This window comes from Bufo bufo, chromosome 2, assembly GCF_905171765.1.
Source record: "Bufo bufo chromosome 2, aBufBuf1.1, whole genome shotgun sequence".
In the NCBI taxonomy this organism is placed as follows: Eukaryota; Metazoa; Chordata; class Amphibia; order Anura; family Bufonidae; genus Bufo; species Bufo bufo.
The window spans coordinates 208,163,270-208,184,168 of NC_053390.1; the positions used below are offsets into that span (position 1 = coordinate 208,163,270).

Consider the following 20,899-nt stretch of genomic DNA (forward strand, 5'->3'; position numbering starts at 1 on the left):
AATTGACATTACCCTGAGAAAATGTCAACAATATTCTACACCAAGAAAACCCCTTTAACGCTGGTTAACCTCTGACCACCGCACGACTTTATACGTCACACTGGTAGGCTCTGATTTTTAACTCTATGTGTAAAAGTCGGGTTACATCGCAATCTGCTAGCGCCTCATGGCACTGTAGATCGCTGTGACCACACTGTCAATAGACAGCTGTGGTCACACCGAGGAGTGACGAGACCAGCAGAAGCGGCGTGGCTGTGTGGCATCCTTGTAGCAGCCTGCTAAAAGGATCCACCGCAGTATGCAATTTAAAAACGGGTGGGGAGCGCTCTTCTTGATGTGAGAACGCCCTCTGATGTCTGTATAATTTCAGGCAGTGAATTAAACCCTGTCTGCCCTGGCTGTGGCAGGAAGGGGTTAATTCACTAAAAAAATAAAAAAAAATTAAAAGAAATAAAAAGAAAAAATAAATAAAACAATTCATAAAAATTTATAAAGAGATATACAGACAATAATTTTTTTTAAAAAGCTATAGCAATAGTTACTAGTATGAGCAATAATATAGCCTACTACACACACACCCATACAAACATCCTCCCCCTTTTTTGTTCATAAAAAAGTAAAATAAAAAAAAATATTTATCTATTTAGCAATAGTATGATGGAATTTGTGTGTGTAAAATATAAAAACAAACACTTTTTTATTTTAATAATCTAGGTATTTATTTATTTTGGGCTATTTAGTATAACGGGGAGGGGGGGGGGGGGGGGGGTTCACCGTAAAATAGTCAAATGCATGTATATTTTTTTCATTCATTAAAAAAAAAAAAAAAAAAAAGCTTAAAATGTACCGTACAAATTTCCCCAAGATGAGCAAGTTAGGGTAGGGGAACAACATAAAAAAGGCACTTTGAAGGGCCTTGTAGCATTTTGGTGAAATACAACATTTTGCTGGCTGCACTGTGCCATAGCAGCACAGAAAAAAAGGGCGCCAAAATTCGCTCCAGACTTTTGAAGTCTTGTGGTGGGCCCAACTAGTACATAAATTACATAAATAGCGGCCATTTTCAGAGTACAAAATGTAATGGTTTTAGAAATGTTTTTTTTTTTTTTACTTTTGTAACAATTTTTTTCCCCATAATTTTCAGTTTTTCCTTAAATATTTTTAAAAATATTAAATGTCATCTAATGGCACAAAAGAAAGGTCTAAGGTGTCCCATGAAAAATAATATCAAATACATCTAAGTTGGCTCAGACATGAATTAGTTATTTGCAGTTGATAGGCCCATTGCTACAACTGAAAAGTTGGCCTGGTAAGGAAGGCGGGTAGAATCTCCGGTAATGAAGCAGCTAAAATACTTCTATAACATTGACAATGCTCCCAAGGCTGCAAGGGTAATGCTGCATACATCTGCAGCATAAAAAACAGGATTACAGTAGGTTAGCTCCCGGACTGTACAGAGCAGACTGGAATTACTCACCTCATTTCTGGCTTTGGGGCGATCAATGAGAATTTTCAGTGCAAAACGTTCTTGCGTTGATTTTTTCACACATACTCTGAGCAAAAAAAAAAAAAAAAAGTTTAACTTTTTAATGAAAGAAAATGGATTTGACAGACAGTCTGACAAGATGACTGGGCCTCATTAGTTAGAACAGTTGCCCACTGCAACCAATCAGAACGCAGCTTCCATTTTCCCTCAGCAGTTTATGAAAGCCGCGCACTTCTTTTCCCTTGAAGACTTGCCAGTTGTTATGGCGGCCATCATGTATTACGCATCCACATGTCCTAATAATCCCGCACTTGGCTGTTTTCATAACACCAGAAAATTCATTCTCCGGCTGGATGCACTGGCCACCTCACCGTTTGGGGGTCATGTGACCCTAAATTTGGCAGTCCCTGAGGCGAAACCTGCATCTACCAGGCATTACTTGTTCTATCACAACGTAGTGGTTTAATTTCCATCAACAGCAAAAATAATCTATATATAATGATAATCATCTTTATATAGCGCCAACATATTCTGCAGAGCTTTACATATCACTAACAAAAAGTATAGGAGCTGAAAAGCACGTCAAGGGGGTTCTCCAAGCTTTTACTAAAATCCTGCCACCTTCTAACCTGTGAAAGTAAGAACGTTTCAGCAGTACTTACTCCTTTGTCACACTGCCGATTCCGCCATGTCCTCTATGCTCCTGTGACTTCCTGTAGACTCTTCCGCTGAAGTCCAGACCTGATGTGCTCCTGAGTCTTCTGCTGCAGCCGCATAGTGTAATTTTGGCTGAACAGGAAGACCCAGGAGAACATCTGGCGGGACCTTAGCGCAGAAGAGCCAAAATCCAGTCTAGAAGGTCACCTGAGTGCAGTGGAGGTAGCGGAATCGGCAGTGTGACGGAGGGGGGGGGGGGGGGGGGGGGGGGAGTACTGCTGAAATGATCTAACTTCCACAGATTATAAGACAAGCCTGGAGGACCTCTTTAACCCTGTTTTATTTGTTCCAGTGGAGTGATGACCATTAGTCATGGTAATAGGAAACCAGAAGGTGGAGTTGTGTAAGGGAAGGTGTGTTCGCCGAGCAGTAGAAAGATCTCAAACAATGGGTGGAGGGGCATGTTCTGCCGGCATGGTCGCTATACATCAGGAGGGTTATTGCTGGCTCGGCAGAATCTACACATGTCCCAGATGACAGGACAGGCCCCAAAGAGGAAGCAATTCTCAACCCTGGTATAAATAGATGAAGGCCACATTACTGTGTCAGGGCTTGTGTGACAGGACATATACAATATTATCTAAGCTCCTAGTATTGTTGCTTGAGGTCTACAGGAAGACTAAGGATAGAACAAGACATAGGTGTGGATCTTCAGGGGGCAGGACAATAAAACAAGTTATGTCAAAAATGGTCCATAAGTCCTATAACTGACCGGCTATTGTGTGAATGGTGGATCCTATGTTATTTATGTTAAAGGGATATCTCACTTCAGCAAATAGCATTTATCATGTAGAGGAAGTTAATACAAGGCACTTACTAATGTATTAGTTATTATCCATATTGCTTCCTTTGCTGGCTGGATTTATTTTTTCATCACATAATACACTGATCGTTTCCATGGTTATGACCACCTTGCAATCCATCAACGGTGGTCGTGCTTGCACACTATAGGAAAAAGCAGCAGCCTTTCTGGGGGCCGGGACTGTGATAGTACACATAGGCCAGTGCTTTTTTCCTATAATATCCATGCACAACCACTGCTGCTTGATTGCAGGGTGGTCGTAACCCCTGGATACAAGCAGTGTATCGTGTGATAGAAAAATGAATCCAGCCAGCAAAGGAAGCAGTATGAATAATAACAATACATTAGTAAGTGCCTTGTATTAACTTTACATGATAAATGCTATTTGCTATAGTGAGACAAACCCTATAAAAGGGGATGTCTCACTTCAGTAAGTTGCATTTATCATGTAAATAAAGTTAATACAAGCCACTTATTGTTATTATCCATATTGCTTCCTTTGCTGGCTGGATTCATTTTTCCATCTCATTATACTATGTGTGTTTCCATGGTTACGACCACCCTGCAATCCATGAGTGGTGGTTGTGCTTGCACACTATAGGGGGAAGCACCAGCCTATGTCAGCTCCCACAGTCCCAGCCACCAGAGAGGCTGATGCTTTTTAACTATATTGTGCAAGCACGGCCACCACTGATGGATTGCAGGGTGGTCGTAACCATAGAAACGATCAGTGTATAATGAGATGGAAAAATAAATCTAGCCAGCAAAGGAAGCAATATGGATAATAACTGATACATTAGTAAGTGCCTTGTATTAACTTTCTCTACATGATAAATGCTATTTGCTGTAGTGAGACAACCCCTTGAGCATTGTAATCCTGCCTGTGATGATAATGAAAATTGATCTGTAGACACCAGGGAGTCTATTGTGATTGTTGGGGGTCCCACAATCAGACACTGATCACCTATCCTACATATATTAGTAGCCAATCCTCATGACATGCAATCAATAGTAAAATCCTGGGAACCCCTTTTAATGGGTTTGTCCACCTTTTATTAAGTGATGGCCTACCCTCAGATAATAGGCCATCAATAGTAAAATCCCTTTAAGCCGGCCATACACATTACACATGTATCGGCTGGACCCAACGATGGAGGCCCACCATCTAATGTGTATGGTGGCCTCCTGATCCTATCCTGACTGATGAGTTTGTGGGAGGATCTGGCATGTTGGCTCTCAACTCCGGATCCTTTGGTTAGCGGGGCAATATGCCACTGCCAGACTCCTCCCATTCCTTATATAGGTATTCATGTATATGGCCAGATTTAGGAGTCAGGTAGCCAATAAACCTACACATCTGCTGTCAGTTTTTTTTATTTCTATTATTGGTACCTAAGGCAAAAATGGTCTCCACCGGTCTAATAGGCTCCTAGAGCCTGCACCTTAGTAGTCCACCCCTGATCTAGGTTTAGCGTTCCTTTAAGAAAGAAAATAAAATCTTGTACCTCACAGGACCACTGATTCCAGCCCCGAGCTTCTGGGTCCAATTGATATTAAACTCTTCAAGAATGGAGGTCTCCTGTATGTACACAACAATACATATAGGTAGAAGAAATACATACAACATCTCCAACAACTTCCCCACATTCATCCCTGTACTGTCCAGACTTACACATACAAAATAATTTTTCTTGAATCTGTGTTGCCATAATTTGCTCCAAATTTTTCAAAAAGGCGCCTATTTGAATATAACCTTTTTTTTTACACCACTCCACCACTGTTAGTCTGCGCAGTACATAAACCCTGCGTCCAGCTAATCCCTCATGATCACAGTAACCAAGGCCTCTTGTCCAACAGGATGGAAAAGCACAAAGTTGCAGATTTTTGCGCAAACATGGCAGACTCCAAAATTTGTGACTTTTTTTTTTTACACTATAAATCTGGCACAAAGGGAATGATCCAGTAAATTCCCACCTTAAATTCTTGTTGCCCCCTTTTTGGGCTTGCAAAAAACGTCATGAAATTCATAGGTGTTTAAAAGCATTCATTTTGGTTGCATTTAGATTTTTCACCCCTATATAGAAATCTTTGGAAAAAAGACTGAAAAAAAGCCATACCAAGAGACCAGTACAAACATATCTTGTGGTTTAGCTTTCATCATCAGGAGCAGTGAGAATATTCTGCCAGGATTCTGCTCCTAAATTGCAATGGAGGCGGAGCCTCACTATGAGGTGCTAATGAACCCCCCCCTTTTCTCATAATCATGGGGGGGGGGGGGGGGGTCCCACAATCAGACACTTATCCCATTATCCCTCCCCTCTGCTTTGAGAGACATCTGCTGTAACATCCAACCTGGAGACACATTGAACTCCACCTTCATTTAGGAGCAGAATAAAAACTTCATATTCTCACTACTCCTGATAAAAGTTCCACAAAAGGTATGTTTGCACTAGCGATGAGCGAATCGGGTTGTACAGCTACGTACAAATCCGATTCGTTCGTCACAGTAATTTAAGGACTGTCCCTCTACGTAAATTGCATTTTCCCTATGCGATCTTATTAAAATGGATCGGGCAAAAATCTTAACCTGATTAACAAATCCAAACCCGGGATTGTGGCGCGCGTCACAATTCATTACAAATCCAGGTTCAGATTGTTAATGAGTATATTCACGCATGCGCTGCTACTCACAGTAACAGCGCATGTGCGAGATTAAGATTTTCGAGACCTGCGGCCATTTTTATCTGATCATACAGGGGAAAAAAAATTCAATTTAGGCCTCATGCATGCGACCGTTGTTCTGGTCCACATCCGAGCCACAGTTTTTGCGGCTCGGGTGCGAACCCATTCACTTCAACGGGGTCGCAAAAGATGTGGACAGCACTCCGGGTGCTGTCCGCATCCGTTGCTCCGTTCCGTGGCCCCGCAAAAAAAAATATAACATGTCCTATTCTTGTCCGTTTTGCAGACAGGAATAGGCATTTCTACAATGGGCCGCCTGTTCCGTTACGCAAATTGCGGAAGGCACACGGGTGGCTTCCGTCTTTCAGTCGTGTGCATGAGGCCTTACAGGCAGTAGAGGGACAGTCAGTCTACCACTGGTAAATTACTGTCATGAACAAATCGGATTCACTAGTTCGTATTCCTCTCTCCAGCCCCCACCTGGCGCTGTCAGTTAACAAAGGGAAATAACACAGATTACTACAGTCTCCAGGAGGTGATGAGTACAGCAGGAAAGATTGTGGCTATCCTGCCTCGTCTAACCCTCTATTCCACAACACCACTCCAGATGTTCATTTCGTGCCCCACTCCACAGCAATAGAGATGTTCATACTGAGCTCCTCTGAGATACTTACCTCTAACCCCCCCCCCCATCCAGGTCTCCAAAATGTGGATTCTGGGTCCACTCACGTAGCCTCCTCCACCCCCGCAGACAGCCAGGTGACATCCTGCATTACTCCCCCCTCTCCCTGCAGGTGTTTATTCTCCCACACACGCTTCTACAATGTCTCCATTACATACACAACATGAGCACCAGCACGTCTGACAGTATCCATTGTGAGACAAGTGCAGCGACTCTGCACGTAAATCTTAGTCATATGCCTGAAAAAGACCCCACTCTGAGCAGAGGTCGAAACGTCGCCACTGAACATCTGTTTTCATGGATACAGCCAGATGTTCAATTGGCACCGACCCCTTCCATTCTACTACCAGGTACTTAGTCTGCACTCCTACTGCCTGACAGCTGCTAAAGGGGTGTCCTATATCACCGTTCGTAAGGCGAGATGGGACTAAGCCCCGACCACAGGTGGGAAACAGTGGAGCGGGTCAGAGTTCACTGCGCACAGCAATGGGAAATACTGAAACAGCAGAATGTCAGACTGCACCACTCTTCCCTGGAGGGTGACCGTCCTGCGCCAGCCTCCCCTGGCGGGTGCCCATCCTGCGCCAGCCTCCCCTGGCGGGTGCCCATCCTGCGCAAGCCTCCCCTGGCGGGTGCCCATCCTGCGCCAGCCTCCCCTGGCGGGTGCCCATCCTGCGCCAGCCTCCCCTGGAGGGTGCCCATCCTGCGCAAGCCTCCCCTGGAGGGTGCCCATCCTGCGCAAGCCTCCCCTGGAGGGTGCCCATCCTGCGCAAGCCTCCCCTGGAGGGTGCCCATCCTGCGCAAGCCTCCCCTGGAGGGTGCCCATCCTGCGCAAGCCTCCCCTGGAGGGTGCCCATCCTGCGCAAGCCTCCCCTGGAGGGTGCCCATCCTGCGCAAGCCTCCCCTGGAGGGTGCCCATCCTGCGCAAGCCTCCCCCTGGAGGGTGCCCATCCTGCGCAAGCCTCCCCTGGAGGGTGCCCATCCTGCGCAAGCCTCCCCTGGAGGGTGCCCATTCACCATTCCTCTGAAGGTACCCAGACATTCATTATTCACAGGCCCTTCCTCCGCTCACTGGTGGGACACACAGCTTGACATCAGCACCGCACTCATAAGGAGCTTCTAATAGACAGGAAAGCCGCGTCGCAGCCGCATCAGACCTGCGTTCTCCATTCACACAGTCAGCTCATGTGTCAGTCCACACCGTGCGCACACGAGCGCCGTCCTCTTGTCCTACCTTTATTGTTCTGTCCATGTCGTGACTGTGAGACATCCCCCGGGACAGCTAGCAAAGGCGTAATGACAGCGGGTCAGAGCTGGTGACACACCATGAAGCCACCGGTGTGAGAGTCCATACAATGTCACCAAGGGGAGGACAACAGAGAACAGACTGGCAGCGGGGGGGACCGGAGCTGTAACAGGAGCGTGAAGAGACCGCCCCCAGCTACAGTATGTCACCTCCCTCCCGGGGTGACCGCGGCAAGGCCTGCTCCACAGCTACAGAACCCTTACCTGGCTGAACAGTCAGGTGTAACCGGAGTATCGCAAGGAGGTAAACACACCCGTATGGGATTTGTACTGCCGGCTGTTTTTGGAAAAATAAACAGGCATTTGTTAGGGCACCACAATACGCGCCACCGCTTGTAAGGACCGCTCGGTGTATTGTGTGAAATAATCTCCTGACGTGGGGCTTTCTTATCCGGCGGCGCATTGTGATGAGCTCTCTAATGTGGAGGACGTTCAAGTTACAGGTTGTGTCTAAACTCTATGCGCCGTAAGGACCTTGTGATGTCACTACTGCACAGTTACTGCTGGTGGCAGGTTCCTCCAGGAGGAACTTCTCATAGAAGCTCCAGTCTAGTGGACTAGTGCTAGGGCAGCCATGGAGGATGAAGCCCCCGCGTTTTATGTATATGTACTGTGGTGCCACTAGTGAAATGAGTAGCCCTATTTGGGTAATATCCCTCCCACTACAGACTGGCGCTGACCTGTGTGTATAATGGGCCTAGAGCCTTCGCTGAATGGAAGAGTGGGAACATAGGTAAAGTACATCAGTGCCTCCACCCAGGTTAGAGCCTCTGTATTAGACCTCCTGCACACGAACGGGTGCGCCCCGTTGCCGTATTGCGGACCCGCAATACATGGGCGCCGTTCGGTGGGCATTCCGCATCACGGATGCGAACCCATTCACTTCAATGGGTCCGCAAATCCGGAGATGTGGAATGGTGCGGGACGGAAGCATGGAACGGAACCCTATGGGAGCACTACGGAGTGCTTTCCTGGGGTTTCGTCCCGTACTTCCTATCCGCAAAAAGATAGGACATGCAATATATTTTTGCGGAATGGCCGGATCGCGGACCCATTAAAGTGAATGGGTCCGCGATCCGCTGCGGCTGCCCCACGGACGGTGTTCGCGCATTGCGGCCCGCAGCACGACCACGGGGGCGCACACGTTCGTGTGCAGGAGGCCTTACAGGGAGGATCTCTTCCTGGGACTTACATATGAAGGATAGTTAGCAGCCTTAGGCCGAATGCACACGGCCGTGTTCCGCGGCCGAGAGTGGTCCATGGTAACCCGGCCGGGATTCCTGCTGACAGCAGGAGCGCACGGCGTCATTGGTTGCTATGACGCCGTGCGCTCCATGCCGCCGCTGCTGTACAGTGAAGGGTAAAAGTAAGTAGCCATTCAATCAGCAAAAAACAACAAAAAATAAAAAAGAGTGGTAATAAGAAAAAAGTAATAGCAAGAAGAGTGCATAGTAACCAAGATGGCATAATAAATGAAAAAATAAATAAGAAGGACCACTGACATCCAGAGGATAGTGACGTGTACAAAGTGATGGTGAGGAACCTCTGAACCAGATGAGGATACCACGAAAATGAGGGACAACAGTAAACAAACAAAAAATAAAAATGAAAAAATAAGGAATCTACAACAGAAATGCAAAGAAAAAGGAATCTAATCAAAAGTGACCATAAAATCGTTTCTGGTGAGGGCATCCTCCTTGGTGCCAGAGGATATAGGAGTGGAAGGCAAGGAAGAAAATAATAATACAAATATAAAATAAATAATAAAAAGTATTCATTAAAAACACGAATAACACTCACTTTTAGATAGATATAAAATCAGTATAAAAAAGAGAAAGGTATATTGCCCCTACATGGGTTTTTATACATAGCATGGTCTCCCTTAGGTGCCCTGTACACAGTTTTGTGCCCATCAGGAGCCCCTGACACAGTACGATGTTCTTCAGGTGTTTAGTACACAGCACAATAATTATTAGGAGCCCCTCACATAGCACAACGCCCCTTTATGTGTCCCCCATACAGAATAATGCCCTATGTGCCCATTAGATAGATTTAAAATCAGTAGTAAAAGAGAAGATAAGAATCCTCTGGACTGGGAATACAAGAAACTGGAGCGCTCACTGGCAGAGATGAACCATCCGGTAGACCACAAAATTCTTTCAAAGTCCCGGCGCAGGCGCAATACAAAGGTGCAGAGATGCAGAATATCGGGATAAGTATGGAAAAGTTTTCTAAGTCCCGGCGCAGGCGCGGAAGAAAGAAGCGATGATGGCATCATTAGAAGACAGACGTCATCATAGGGTACCTGAGACGGAAGATAGAGGCGTCATAGGAGATCGACGAAACGTCACCAGTAGTGGACGGGTGACGTCAGTAGAGGGCGCCGGAACTCAGTGGAGATTGGTTAAAAGAAACGTCATGTACATGGATCGTCTAGCTGATTCGAAGGGAGAAATCTGCCCACAGGAACCGAAGGTTTATAGTTCAGGGACCGCCCCCTCATGCCATAACCTGCACGCCATCCCCTCAAGACGCCGATAGTACGGCGAAACATGTAGGCACAGATTTTAGTTCAGACCTAGAGAGGTAGGGCCCCCAGAGTGGGAATTAATACACAGCTAAATATACAGCCAGTGTATAGATAAAGAACAAGTGTAATGGGAAAGGGGGATTGACCTGAGAAATCATCAGGCACCCCGCTAGTTTAAAGTGTATCCGATACAGTGATACAATTGACATGAAAAAACACATATTCTGAGCAATTTTAATCCTGTCAGCAGGAATCCCGGCCGGGTTACCACGGACCGCTCTCGGCCGTGGAACACGGTCGTGTGCATGAGGCCTTAACCAGGATTACTGTACTAATCTCCCAGTCTGAATAATACATATAGATACCACCTAAGGTTATAAGGGTAAGAATGATAATAGTACATACATGCAGTATACTGAGAACGCAGCAGTATTGCAATAACCAGAGATCCTGCAACAATCTTAAGTTATATACCCTGGTATATACAGTACAGACCAAAAGTTTGGACACACCTTCTCATTCAAAGAGTTTTCTTTATTTTCATGACTATGAAAATTGTAGATTCACACTGAAGGCATCAAAACTATGAATTAACACATGTGGAATTATATACATAACAAACAAGTGTGAAACAACTGAAAATATGTCATATTCTAGGTTCTTCAAAGTAGCCACCTTTTGCTTTGATTACTGCTTTGCACACTCTTGGCATTCTCTTGATGAGCTTCAAGAGGTAGTCCCCTGAAATGGTTTTCACTTCACAGGTGTGCCCTGTCAGGTTTAATAAGTGGGATTTCTTGCCTTATAAATGGGGTTGGGACCATCAGTTGCATTGAGGAGAAGTCAGGTGGATACACAGCTGATAGTCCTACTAAATAGACTGTTAGAATTTGTATTATGGCAAGAAAAAAGAAGCTAAGTAAAGAAAAACGAGTGGCCATCATTACTTTAAGAAATGAAGGTCAGTCAGTCAGCCGAAAAATTGGGAAAACTTTGAAAGTAAGGGCTATTTGACCATGAAGGAGAGTGATGGGGTGCTGCACCAGATGACCTGGCCTCCACAGTCACCGGACCTGAACCTAATCGAGATGGTTTGGGGTGAGCTGGACCGCAGAGTGAAGGCAAAAGGGCCAAAAAGTGCTAAGCATCTCTGGGAACTCCTTCAAGACTGTTGGAAGACCATTTCAGGGGACTACCTCTTGAAGCTCATCAAGAGAATGCCAAGAGTGTGCAAAGCAGTAATCAAAGCAAAAGGTGGCTACTTTGAAGAACCTATAATTCCACATGTGTTAATTCATAGTTTTGATGCCTTCATAGTCATGAAAATAAAGAAAACTCTTTGAATGAGAAGGTGTGTCCAAACTTTTGGTCTGTACTGTGTGTATATATATATATATATATATATATATACACTGCTCAAAAAAATAAAGGGAACACAAAAATAACACATCCTAGATCTGAATGAATTAAATATTTTTCTGAAATACTTTGTTCTTTACATAGTTGAATGTGCCAGACAACAAAATCACACAAAAATAAAAAAATGGAAATCAAATTTTTCAACCCATGGAGGTCTGTATTTGGAGTCACACCCAAAATTAAAGTGGAAAAACACACTACAGGCTGATCCAACTTTGATGTAATGTCCTTAAAACAAGTCAAAATGAGGCTCAGTAGTGTGTGTGACCTCCACGTGCCTGTATGACCTCCCTACAACGCCTGTGCATGCTCCTGATGAGGTGGCGGACGGTCTCCTGAGGGATCTCCTCCCAGACCTGGACTAAAGCATCTGCCAACTCCTGGACAGTCTGTGGTGCAACGTGACGTTGGTGGATAGAGCGAGACATGATGTCCCAGATGTGCTCAATTGGATTCAGGTCTGGGGAACGAGCGGGCCAGACCATCGCATCAATGCCTTCGTCTTGCAGGAACTGCTGACACACTCCAGCCACATGAGGTCTAGCATTGTCTTGCATTAGGAGGAACCCAGGGCCAACCGCACCAGCATATGGTCTCACAAGGGGTCTGAGGATCTCATCTCGGTACCTAATGGCAGTCAGGCTACCTCTGGCGAGCACATGGAGGGCTGTGCGGCCCTCCAAAGAAATGCCACCCCACACCATTACTGACACAATGCCAAACCGGTCATGCTGGAGGATGTTGCAGGCAGCAGAACGTTCTCCACGGCGTCTCCAGACTCTGTCACGTCTGTCACATGTGCTCAGTGTGAACCTGCTTTCATTTGTGAAGAGCACAGGGCGCCAGTGGCGAATTTGCCAATCTTGGTGTTCTCTGGCAAATGCCAAACGTCCTGCACGGTGTTGGGCTGTAAGCACAACCCCTACCTGTGGATGTCGGGCCCTCATATCACTCTCATGGAGTCTGTTTCTGACCGTTTGAGCAGACACATGCACATTTGTGGCCTGCTGTAGGTCATTTTGCAGGGCTCTGGCAGTGCTCCTCCTGTTCCTCCTTGCACAAAGGCGGAGGTAGCGGTCCTGCTGCTGGGTTTTTGCCCTCCTACGGCCTCCTCCATGTCTCCTGATGTACTGGCCTGTCTCCTGGTAGCGCCTCCATGCTCTGGACACTACGCTGACAGACACAGCAAACCTTCTTGCCACAGCTCGCATTGATGTGCCATCCTGGATAAGCTGCACTACCTGAGCCACTTGTGTGGGTTGTAGACTCCGTCTCATGCTACCAATAGAGTGAAAGCACCGCCAGCATTCAAAAGTGACCAAAACATCAGCCAGGAAGCATAGGAACTGAGAAGTGGTCTGTAGTCACCACCTGCAGAACCACTCCTTTATTGGGGGTGTCTTGCTAATTGCCTATAATTTCCACCTGTTGTCTATCCCATTTGCACAACAGCATGTGAAATTGATTGTCACTCAGTGTTGCTTCCTAAGTGGACAGTTTGATTTCACTGAAGTGTGATTGACTTGGAGTTACATTGTGTTGCTTAAGTGTTCCCTTTATTTTTTTGAGCAGTGTATATATATATATATATATATATAGAAAGAGTCCTGTGCACGATACCTCCAGGCAACAGAAGAGATGGTCCAGGTGCAGGGGCCCCTGTGGATGACTGTAGATCCAGGACTCTTTCAGATGACAGACAGACAGACGATCAGAAGAAGACTATGATGAAAGGATTTTTTCAAAGCAGCAGCAACAGTAGTAGATGCAAGCCATCTATAATAGGCTGCCTACATTCAGTGCGCTGCCTGTGCTGTTCATAGTGCGCCCTGTGCTGATGAATGGCAGGAAAAGTCTAAAGCATATTGGTACGCCATAGACTTTTTCCAAGGCGCGGGTGCCCACAGAGAGGGCTCTGAGTGCCGCCTCTGGCACCCGTGCCATAGGTTCGCCATCACTGATCTAGGGTATCCACGGCCGTGGTGCTCTATTGCTCTTTGTATGACAATTTAGTTATTTTTTTGTACCTAGACTAGGCCACTTATTAATGGGCATCCAATACGGCTCTGCCTATAACAGTACAATAGGGTCAGCCTAGGGCATATTAGGAGGTTCCAGAATACGGGATCGCCCCTATCGGGGCGGCTATTCCGTTTTTCAGGCAGGGATTAAATAGTAGAGGGCCATATCTAGGGATAGGCACAATATCACAAGAGACTACCCTGCCTATACCTCTATATCCTCAAATCACAACTGAGGAATAGGAGTATTGCCACAGAGCATATTTAGTATGTACCCCTGATGTGTCGTATCTTTATTTCTTTTCTTTTCATTTTTATGTTTTGTTTGTCTGTTTGTTATTTTAAATGTAATTAATATTAAAGGCTACGTTTTATAACAGGAGGTATTCTTTAATCCTGAGCTGCCGGCTAAAGGACCTGTGGTGACGTCATATCACATGGTCCAATCACATGGTCCATCACCACGGTGATGGATCATGTGATTGGACCATGTGATATGACGTCACCACAGGTCCTTTAGCCGGCAGCTCATGATTAAAGAAGTAAGAAGAGACCGGCAGCTTCGCGATCAAGAGGAGAAGGTGAGTTAATAATTTTTTACCCTCAATTGACCATCTACTAAGCATTCTGTATTAAAGAATGCTATTATTTTCCCTTCTAACCATGTTATAAGGGAAAATAATACAGTGAATAGACTGTCATCCTAGCAACCGTGCGTGAAAATCACACCGCATCCGCACTTGATTGCGGATGCTTGCCATTTTCACTCAGCCCCATTTACTTCTATGGGGCCTGCGTTGCGTGATAAACGCACAATATAGAGCATGCTGCGATTTTCACGCAACGCACAGCCCCATAGAAATGAATGGGTCCAGATTCAGTGCGGGTGCAATGCGTTCACCTCCCGCATTGCACCCGCGTGGAAATCTCGCCCGTGTGAACTCAGCCTAAGGCCTCATGCACACGACCGTTGTGTGCATCCACGGCCATTGTTCCGTTTTCCGTTTTATTTCGCGGACCCAGTGACTTTCAATGGGTCCGTGAAAAAATCGGAAAATGCACCGTTTTGCAGCCGCATCCGTGATCAGTGTTTCCTGTCCGTCAAAAAAAAATGACACAGAGGCGTTCCCATGGTGATGGGGACGCTTCAAGTTAAAATATACCATCGGATTGGAGAAAACTCAGATCCGATGGTATAAAAGGGACTCCTGACTTTACATTGAAAGTCAATGGGGGACGGATCCGTTGGCAATTGCACCATATTGTGTCAACGTCAAACAGATCCGTCCCCATTGACTTGCATTGTAAGTCAGGACGGATCCGTTTGGCTCCGCACGGCCAGGCGGACACCAAAACGACTTTTTTTTTCATGTCCGTGGATCCTCCAAAAATCAAGGAAGACCCACGGAAGAAAAAACGATCACGGAACAACGGAAATCCGTTTTGCGGACCGCAAAAAAAGCGGTCGTGTGCATGAGGCCTAACACAGAGAAAAACTACCGTCTCTGTGTGAGGGAGATAAAGAGGAGCAGGTGGCAATCTATTCTTATACCCTCCAGCCTCACTAGCTGATCTTAAGGATACACCACGCAACACAAAAAAACCTTTTCGTCTGCTACTGGGTAAAAACCATTTGTCCTATACTAAATCAAGTGTGCGGATTACAAATCCGAAGTCAGAATTGTTGTAACACGTCACAAAATTTTGCTATGCATAAGTATGCCTAAATGAATTAAGCACTTAGGAAGCATTGAATAATTTTGAACAGAACGAGTTTTACTCCAACAATTACCTGATCTACATCAAAGTTTGCATAGTAAACAGTGTATGAAAATGTAATGGAATAAAAAATTTCAAAAAGTCTCGTTTTTCAGTTTAGAAGTCTTACTTGAGCAAGGCCCAGTACTGTTAAAAGTGCTTCAGGCATCGGCTTTTGCGTTGCATCATGTTGGGATTCCAGCGGCCTTGATACCTGTTCTCCATCCTAGAATTATCTTTATGGAACCGCTCTCCATGTTCATCACTTACATGTCCCAAATTGGGTGGGAAAAAGTCAAGATGGGAATGTAAGAAATGCACTTTCAATGACATTCGGCAGCCAAGTTGTTCATATGCTGTAAGCATGTTGTCTACTAATTCAGTATAGTTTGCAGCTCGTCTGTTCCCAAGGAAGTTCTGCACTACTAGCACAAATGCATCCCAAGCTGCAAGATGCACTCGCTTTGTCAGATTCTTGCGCTGATCATAAGTAGTGTATTTGCCACATATGTAGCAGAAATTGTCTGGATCGTTAAAGGGGTTATCTGAGTTATGGAAAAAAACAATAAAAACCTTATAAAACTCATCAGGACATACATATACATTAGTTAAAGGGAACCTGTCACCAGGATTTTGTGTATAGAGCTGAGGACATGGGTTTCTAGATGTCCGCTAGCACATCCGCAATACCCAGTCCCCATAGCTCTGTGTGCTTTTATTGTGGGAAAAAACGATTTGATACATATGCAAATTAACCTGATGAGTCCTGTCTCTGACTCATCTCACGTACAGGACTCAACTCAGGTTAATTTGCATATGTATCAAATCAGTTTTTTTACACAATAAAAGCACACAGATCTATGGGGACTGGGTATTGCGGATGTGCTAGCGGCCATCTAGCAACCCATGTCCTCAGCTCTATACCCCAAATCTCGGTGACAGGTTCCCTTTAAGCTTGATTTCTTAAGAGAAAAAACCCATACTTAGGGTCCATTCACACGTCCGTGTGTGTTTTGTGGATCCGCATCGGCGATGTGCGTTCCGCATTTTGCGGACCGCACATCGCTGGCACTTAATAGAAAATGCCTTTTCTTGTCCGCAATTGCGGACAAGAATAGGAAATGTTCTATTTTTTTCAGGAACGGAATTGCGGACCCGGAAGTGCGGATCCGCAATTCTGGATCCGGGCAGCACATCGTGCTGCCCCATAGAAATGAATAGGTCCGCTTTTGCGGAACGAAATTGCGGACGTGTGAATGGAGCCTTACACCTTTGCATGGTTCTGTTATTCTTGCTTAGTTTACATGCTGCAGCAAAGCTGTGGGGGCGTGTAACAACAATGCCTGAGCTCTCCATCATGAATATTTGTGGGTGTGAATAATCTGACCTTCCCCTCACCCTGCTCTGCACATCCTAACTTTCCATTAAAAAACACATGATCATCTGCTAGCTCACACAGGCAGAAGATCTTTAAAGATCTAAGCTATACGACGGCTATATGTATCTAAGCTATATGACAGCTATATGTATCTAAGCTCTATGGTAGCTATATGTATCTAAGCTATATGTATCTAAGCTATATGACAGCTATGTCTATCTAAGCTATATGACGGCTATATGTATCTAAGCTCTATGGCAGCTATATGTATCTAAGCTATATGATAAATCAAGGAATGTGGGCAGCACCACTGTCTGAAAGGTACAGACGGAGTGCCAGCGGCTGAGTTGGCGATCCACCTCCAAATAATATAAAATAAATGAAATCCGCAGCACATCCAGGTAGTGAACAAGTAAAGGAAGCTTTATTAACCAAGCATGCTAGATGATTAAAGCTTCTCTACCTGGATGTGCTGCGGATTTCATTTATTTTTAAGCTATATGATAGTTATATGTATCTAAGCTCTATGGCAACTATATGTATCTAAGCTCTATGGTAGCTATATGTATCTAAGCTATATGACGGCTATATGTATCTAAGCTATATTACGGCTATGTGTATCTAAGCTATATGACGCCTATATTTATCTAAGCTATATGACGGCTATATGTATCTAAGCTATATGACGGCTATATGTATCTAAGCTATATGACGGCTATATGTATCTAAGCTATATGACGGCTATATGTATCTAAGCTATATGACGGCTATATGTATCTAAGCTATATGTACAGTCAGGTCCTTAAATATTGGGACATGGACACAATTCTAACATTTTTGCCTCTATACAGAACCACAATGGATTTGAAATGAAATGAACAAGATGTGCTTTAACTGCAGACTGTCCGCTTTAATTTGAACGGTGTAGGAATTACAACAGTTTGCATATGTGCCTCCCACTTGTTAAGGAACCAAAAGTAATGGGACAGAATAATGATCATAAATCAAACTTTCACTTTTTAATACTTGGTTGCAAATCCTTTGCAGTCAATTACAGCCTGAAGTCTAGAAAGCATAGACATCACCAGACGCTGGGTTTCATCCCTGGTGATGCTCTGCCAGGCCTCTACTGCAACTGTCCTCAGTTCCTGCTTGTTCTCGGGGCATTTTCCCTTCAGTTTTGTCGTCAGCAAGTGAAATGCATGCTCAATCGGATTCAGGTTAGGTGATTGACTTGGCCATTGCATAACATTTCACTTCTTTCCCTTAAAAAACTCTTTGGTTGCTTTTGCAGTATGCTTTGGGTCATTGTCCATTTGCACTGTGAAGTGCCGTCCAATCAGTTCTGGAGCATTTGGCTGAATATGAGCAGATAATATTGCCCGAAACACTTCAGAATTCATCCTGCTGCTTTTGTCAGCAGTCACATCATCAATAAATACAAGAGAACCAGTTCCATTGGCAGCCATACATGCCCACGCCATGACACTACCACCACCATGCTTCACTGATGAGGTGGTATGCTTAGGATCATGAGCAGTTCCTTTCCTTCTCCATACTCTTCTTTTCCCATCACTCTGGTACAAGTTGATCTTGGTCTCATCTGTTCATAGGATGTTGTTCCACAACTGTGAAGGCTTTTTTAGATGTCGTTTGGCAAACTCTAATCTGGCCTTCCTGTTTTTGAGGCTCACCAATGGTTTCAATCTTGTGGTGAACCCTCTGTATTCACTCTGGTGAAGTCTTCTCCTGATTGTTGACTTTGACACACATACACCTTCCTCCTGAAGAGTGTTTTTGATCTGGCCAACTGTTGTGAAGGGTGTTTTTTTCACCAGGGAAAGAATTCTTGGGTCATACACCACAGTTGTTTTCCATAGTCTTTCGGGTCTTTTGGTGTTGCTGAGCTCATTATTTTTAAGAATGTTTTTAAGAATGTTCCAAACAGTTGTTTTGGCCACTCCTAATGTTTTTGCTATCTCTCTGATGGGTTTGTTGTGTTTTTTAAGCCTAACGATGTCTTGCTTCACTGATAGTGACAGCTCTTTGGATCTCATCTTGAGAGTTGAAGGTAACAGATTCCAAATGCAGTAGCTGCGATCCGCAGCAGTTAACCCCTCAGGTGCGGCACCTGAGGGGTTAACAACCGCAGATCGCAGCTACCGCTCATAGAGGTCGGGAGCCGGCTATGTGATTCTGCAGCCAGCTCCCGCCTCCTGTATATGAATTAATGAGACAGTTATCTTCATTGGTGGCGAGGTGGCCACAGCCCCTCCCCTCCTCTTGTCCTCCCTCCTCTCATTGGTGGCAGCAGCAGCACAGAGGGGGAGGGAGGCACCGCGATCCTTGTTCCCCATACGTTATCGGTATATCGGCAAAATAGATGCTGATACCGATAACGTTCAAAATCCTGAATATCGGCTGATAATATTGGTAAAACCGATAATCGGTCGATCCCTAATCTAAACTATATGACAGCTATATGTATCTAAGCTATATGATGGCTATATGTATCTAAGCTATATAATTTACTTTAAAAAAGTAAAAAAAAACGTTTTTGCAAATATAAAAAAAAAAATTAAAACCTAAAAGTTTAAATCACCCCCCTTTTCTTAAAATAAAAATACTTAAACAATAAAAAAAATAAACATCATGGGCATCGCCGTGTCCGAAAATGACCATACTATTAAAATATAACAATATTAATGGCATACAGAAAATGGCGTAACGGGGGAAAAAATAACAACAATTTGCCATTTTTTGTCACTACAACTACCCAATAATCTTTTTATAAAAAGTGATCAAAAAGTCGCACACACTTCAAATTGGTATCACTGAAAAGAACAGATCGTCCCGCAAAAAATTAGCCCTCACACAGCCCCGTACAAATAACTACAAAAAAGTTATAGGGGTCAGAATATGGTTAGAAAAAAAAAAATTGTTCCTCAAAGGTTTGCAGCCGTAAATGGTGCCATTAGAAAGTACAACTTGTCCCGCAAAAAATAAGCCCTCATTTTGTGAAAGGAAAAATAAATAAAAAAGTTAGGACAATGGGAAGGCGGGGAGTGAAAAACTAAAAGCAAAAATGGAAATCCCAGGGTCCTTTAGGGGTTAAAGTCTAGATGTGTCAGGCAAATTACGAGTTCATATTTGGAAATCAGCGCGCTCATTTTAGTATAAATCACAAGTTTTTCTATCAGTAGCAAAATCATTGTTGCACGGTGATATAGATACTCGAAGCTCTACTTATCTATTCCTTCTAGATTATACATGCCACTTGCCTTAGGGCTCTTTCACACTTGCGTTGTTCTTTTCCGGCATAGAGTTCCGTCGTCGGGGCTCTATGCCGGAAGAATCCTGATCAGGATTATCCCCATGCATTCTGAATGGAGAGAAATCCGTTCAGGATGCATCAGGATGTCTTCAGTTCCGGAACGGAACGTTTTTTGGCCGGAGAAAATACCGCAGCATGCTGCACTTTTTGCTCCGGCCAAAAATCCTGAACACTTGCCGCAAGGCCGGATCCGGAATTAATGCCCATTGAAAGGCATTAATCCGGATCCGGCCTTAAGCTAAACGTCGTTTCGGCGCATTACCGGATCCGACATTTAGCTTTTTCTGAATGGTTACCATGGCTCCCAGGACACTAAAGTCCTGGCAGCCATGGTAAAGTGTAGTGGGGAGCGGGGGAGCAGTATACTTACCGTCCGTGCGGCTCCCAGGGCGCTTCAGAGTGACGTCAGGGCGTCCCACGCGCATGGGTGACGTGATCACATGGATCACGTCATCCATGCGCATGGGGCGCTCTGACGTCATTCTGGAGCGCCCCGGGAGCCGCACGGACGGTAAGTATACTGCTCCCCCGCTCCCCACTACTACTACGGCAACCAGGACTTTAATAGCGTCCTGGCTGCCATAGTAACACTGAACGCATTTTGAAGACGGATCCGTCTTCAAATGCTTTCAGTTCACTTGCGTTGTTACGGATCCGGCGGGCACCTCCGGCAAATGGAGTGCACGACGGATCCGGACAACGCAAGTGTGAAAGAGGCCTTAGACTTCTGGAGACATAAGATGTCTCCTTCCTGCAGCTCTGTCCCTCATGGCTCTGAATCACTG

General features: G+C 44.9%; 1 protein-coding gene across 2 annotated transcripts in view; it reads right to left on the reverse strand.

The window, feature by feature from the left end:
* The window catches only part of MAPKAPK5 (MAPK activated protein kinase 5), a 70,722-nt gene extending 62,824 nt beyond the window's left edge, over positions 1–7,898 (reverse strand). The window contains exons 1-3 of one of the 2 annotated variants that reach the window (XM_040416058.1): positions 7,604–7,898; positions 4,511–4,584; positions 1,478–1,553 (exon numbers count right to left, since the gene is read on the reverse strand). In XM_040416058.1, coding sequence (XP_040271992.1) covers positions 1,478–1,553; positions 4,511–4,584; positions 7,604–7,639 — 186 coding nt within the window. In that variant the 5' untranslated portion in view covers positions 7,640–7,898. The remainder of the gene's footprint in view (positions 1–1,477; positions 1,554–4,510; positions 4,585–7,603) is intronic. The other variant, XM_040416057.1, reaches the window with a different exon arrangement.
* Between the last annotated feature and the right edge of the window lie 13,001 nt (positions 7,899–20,899).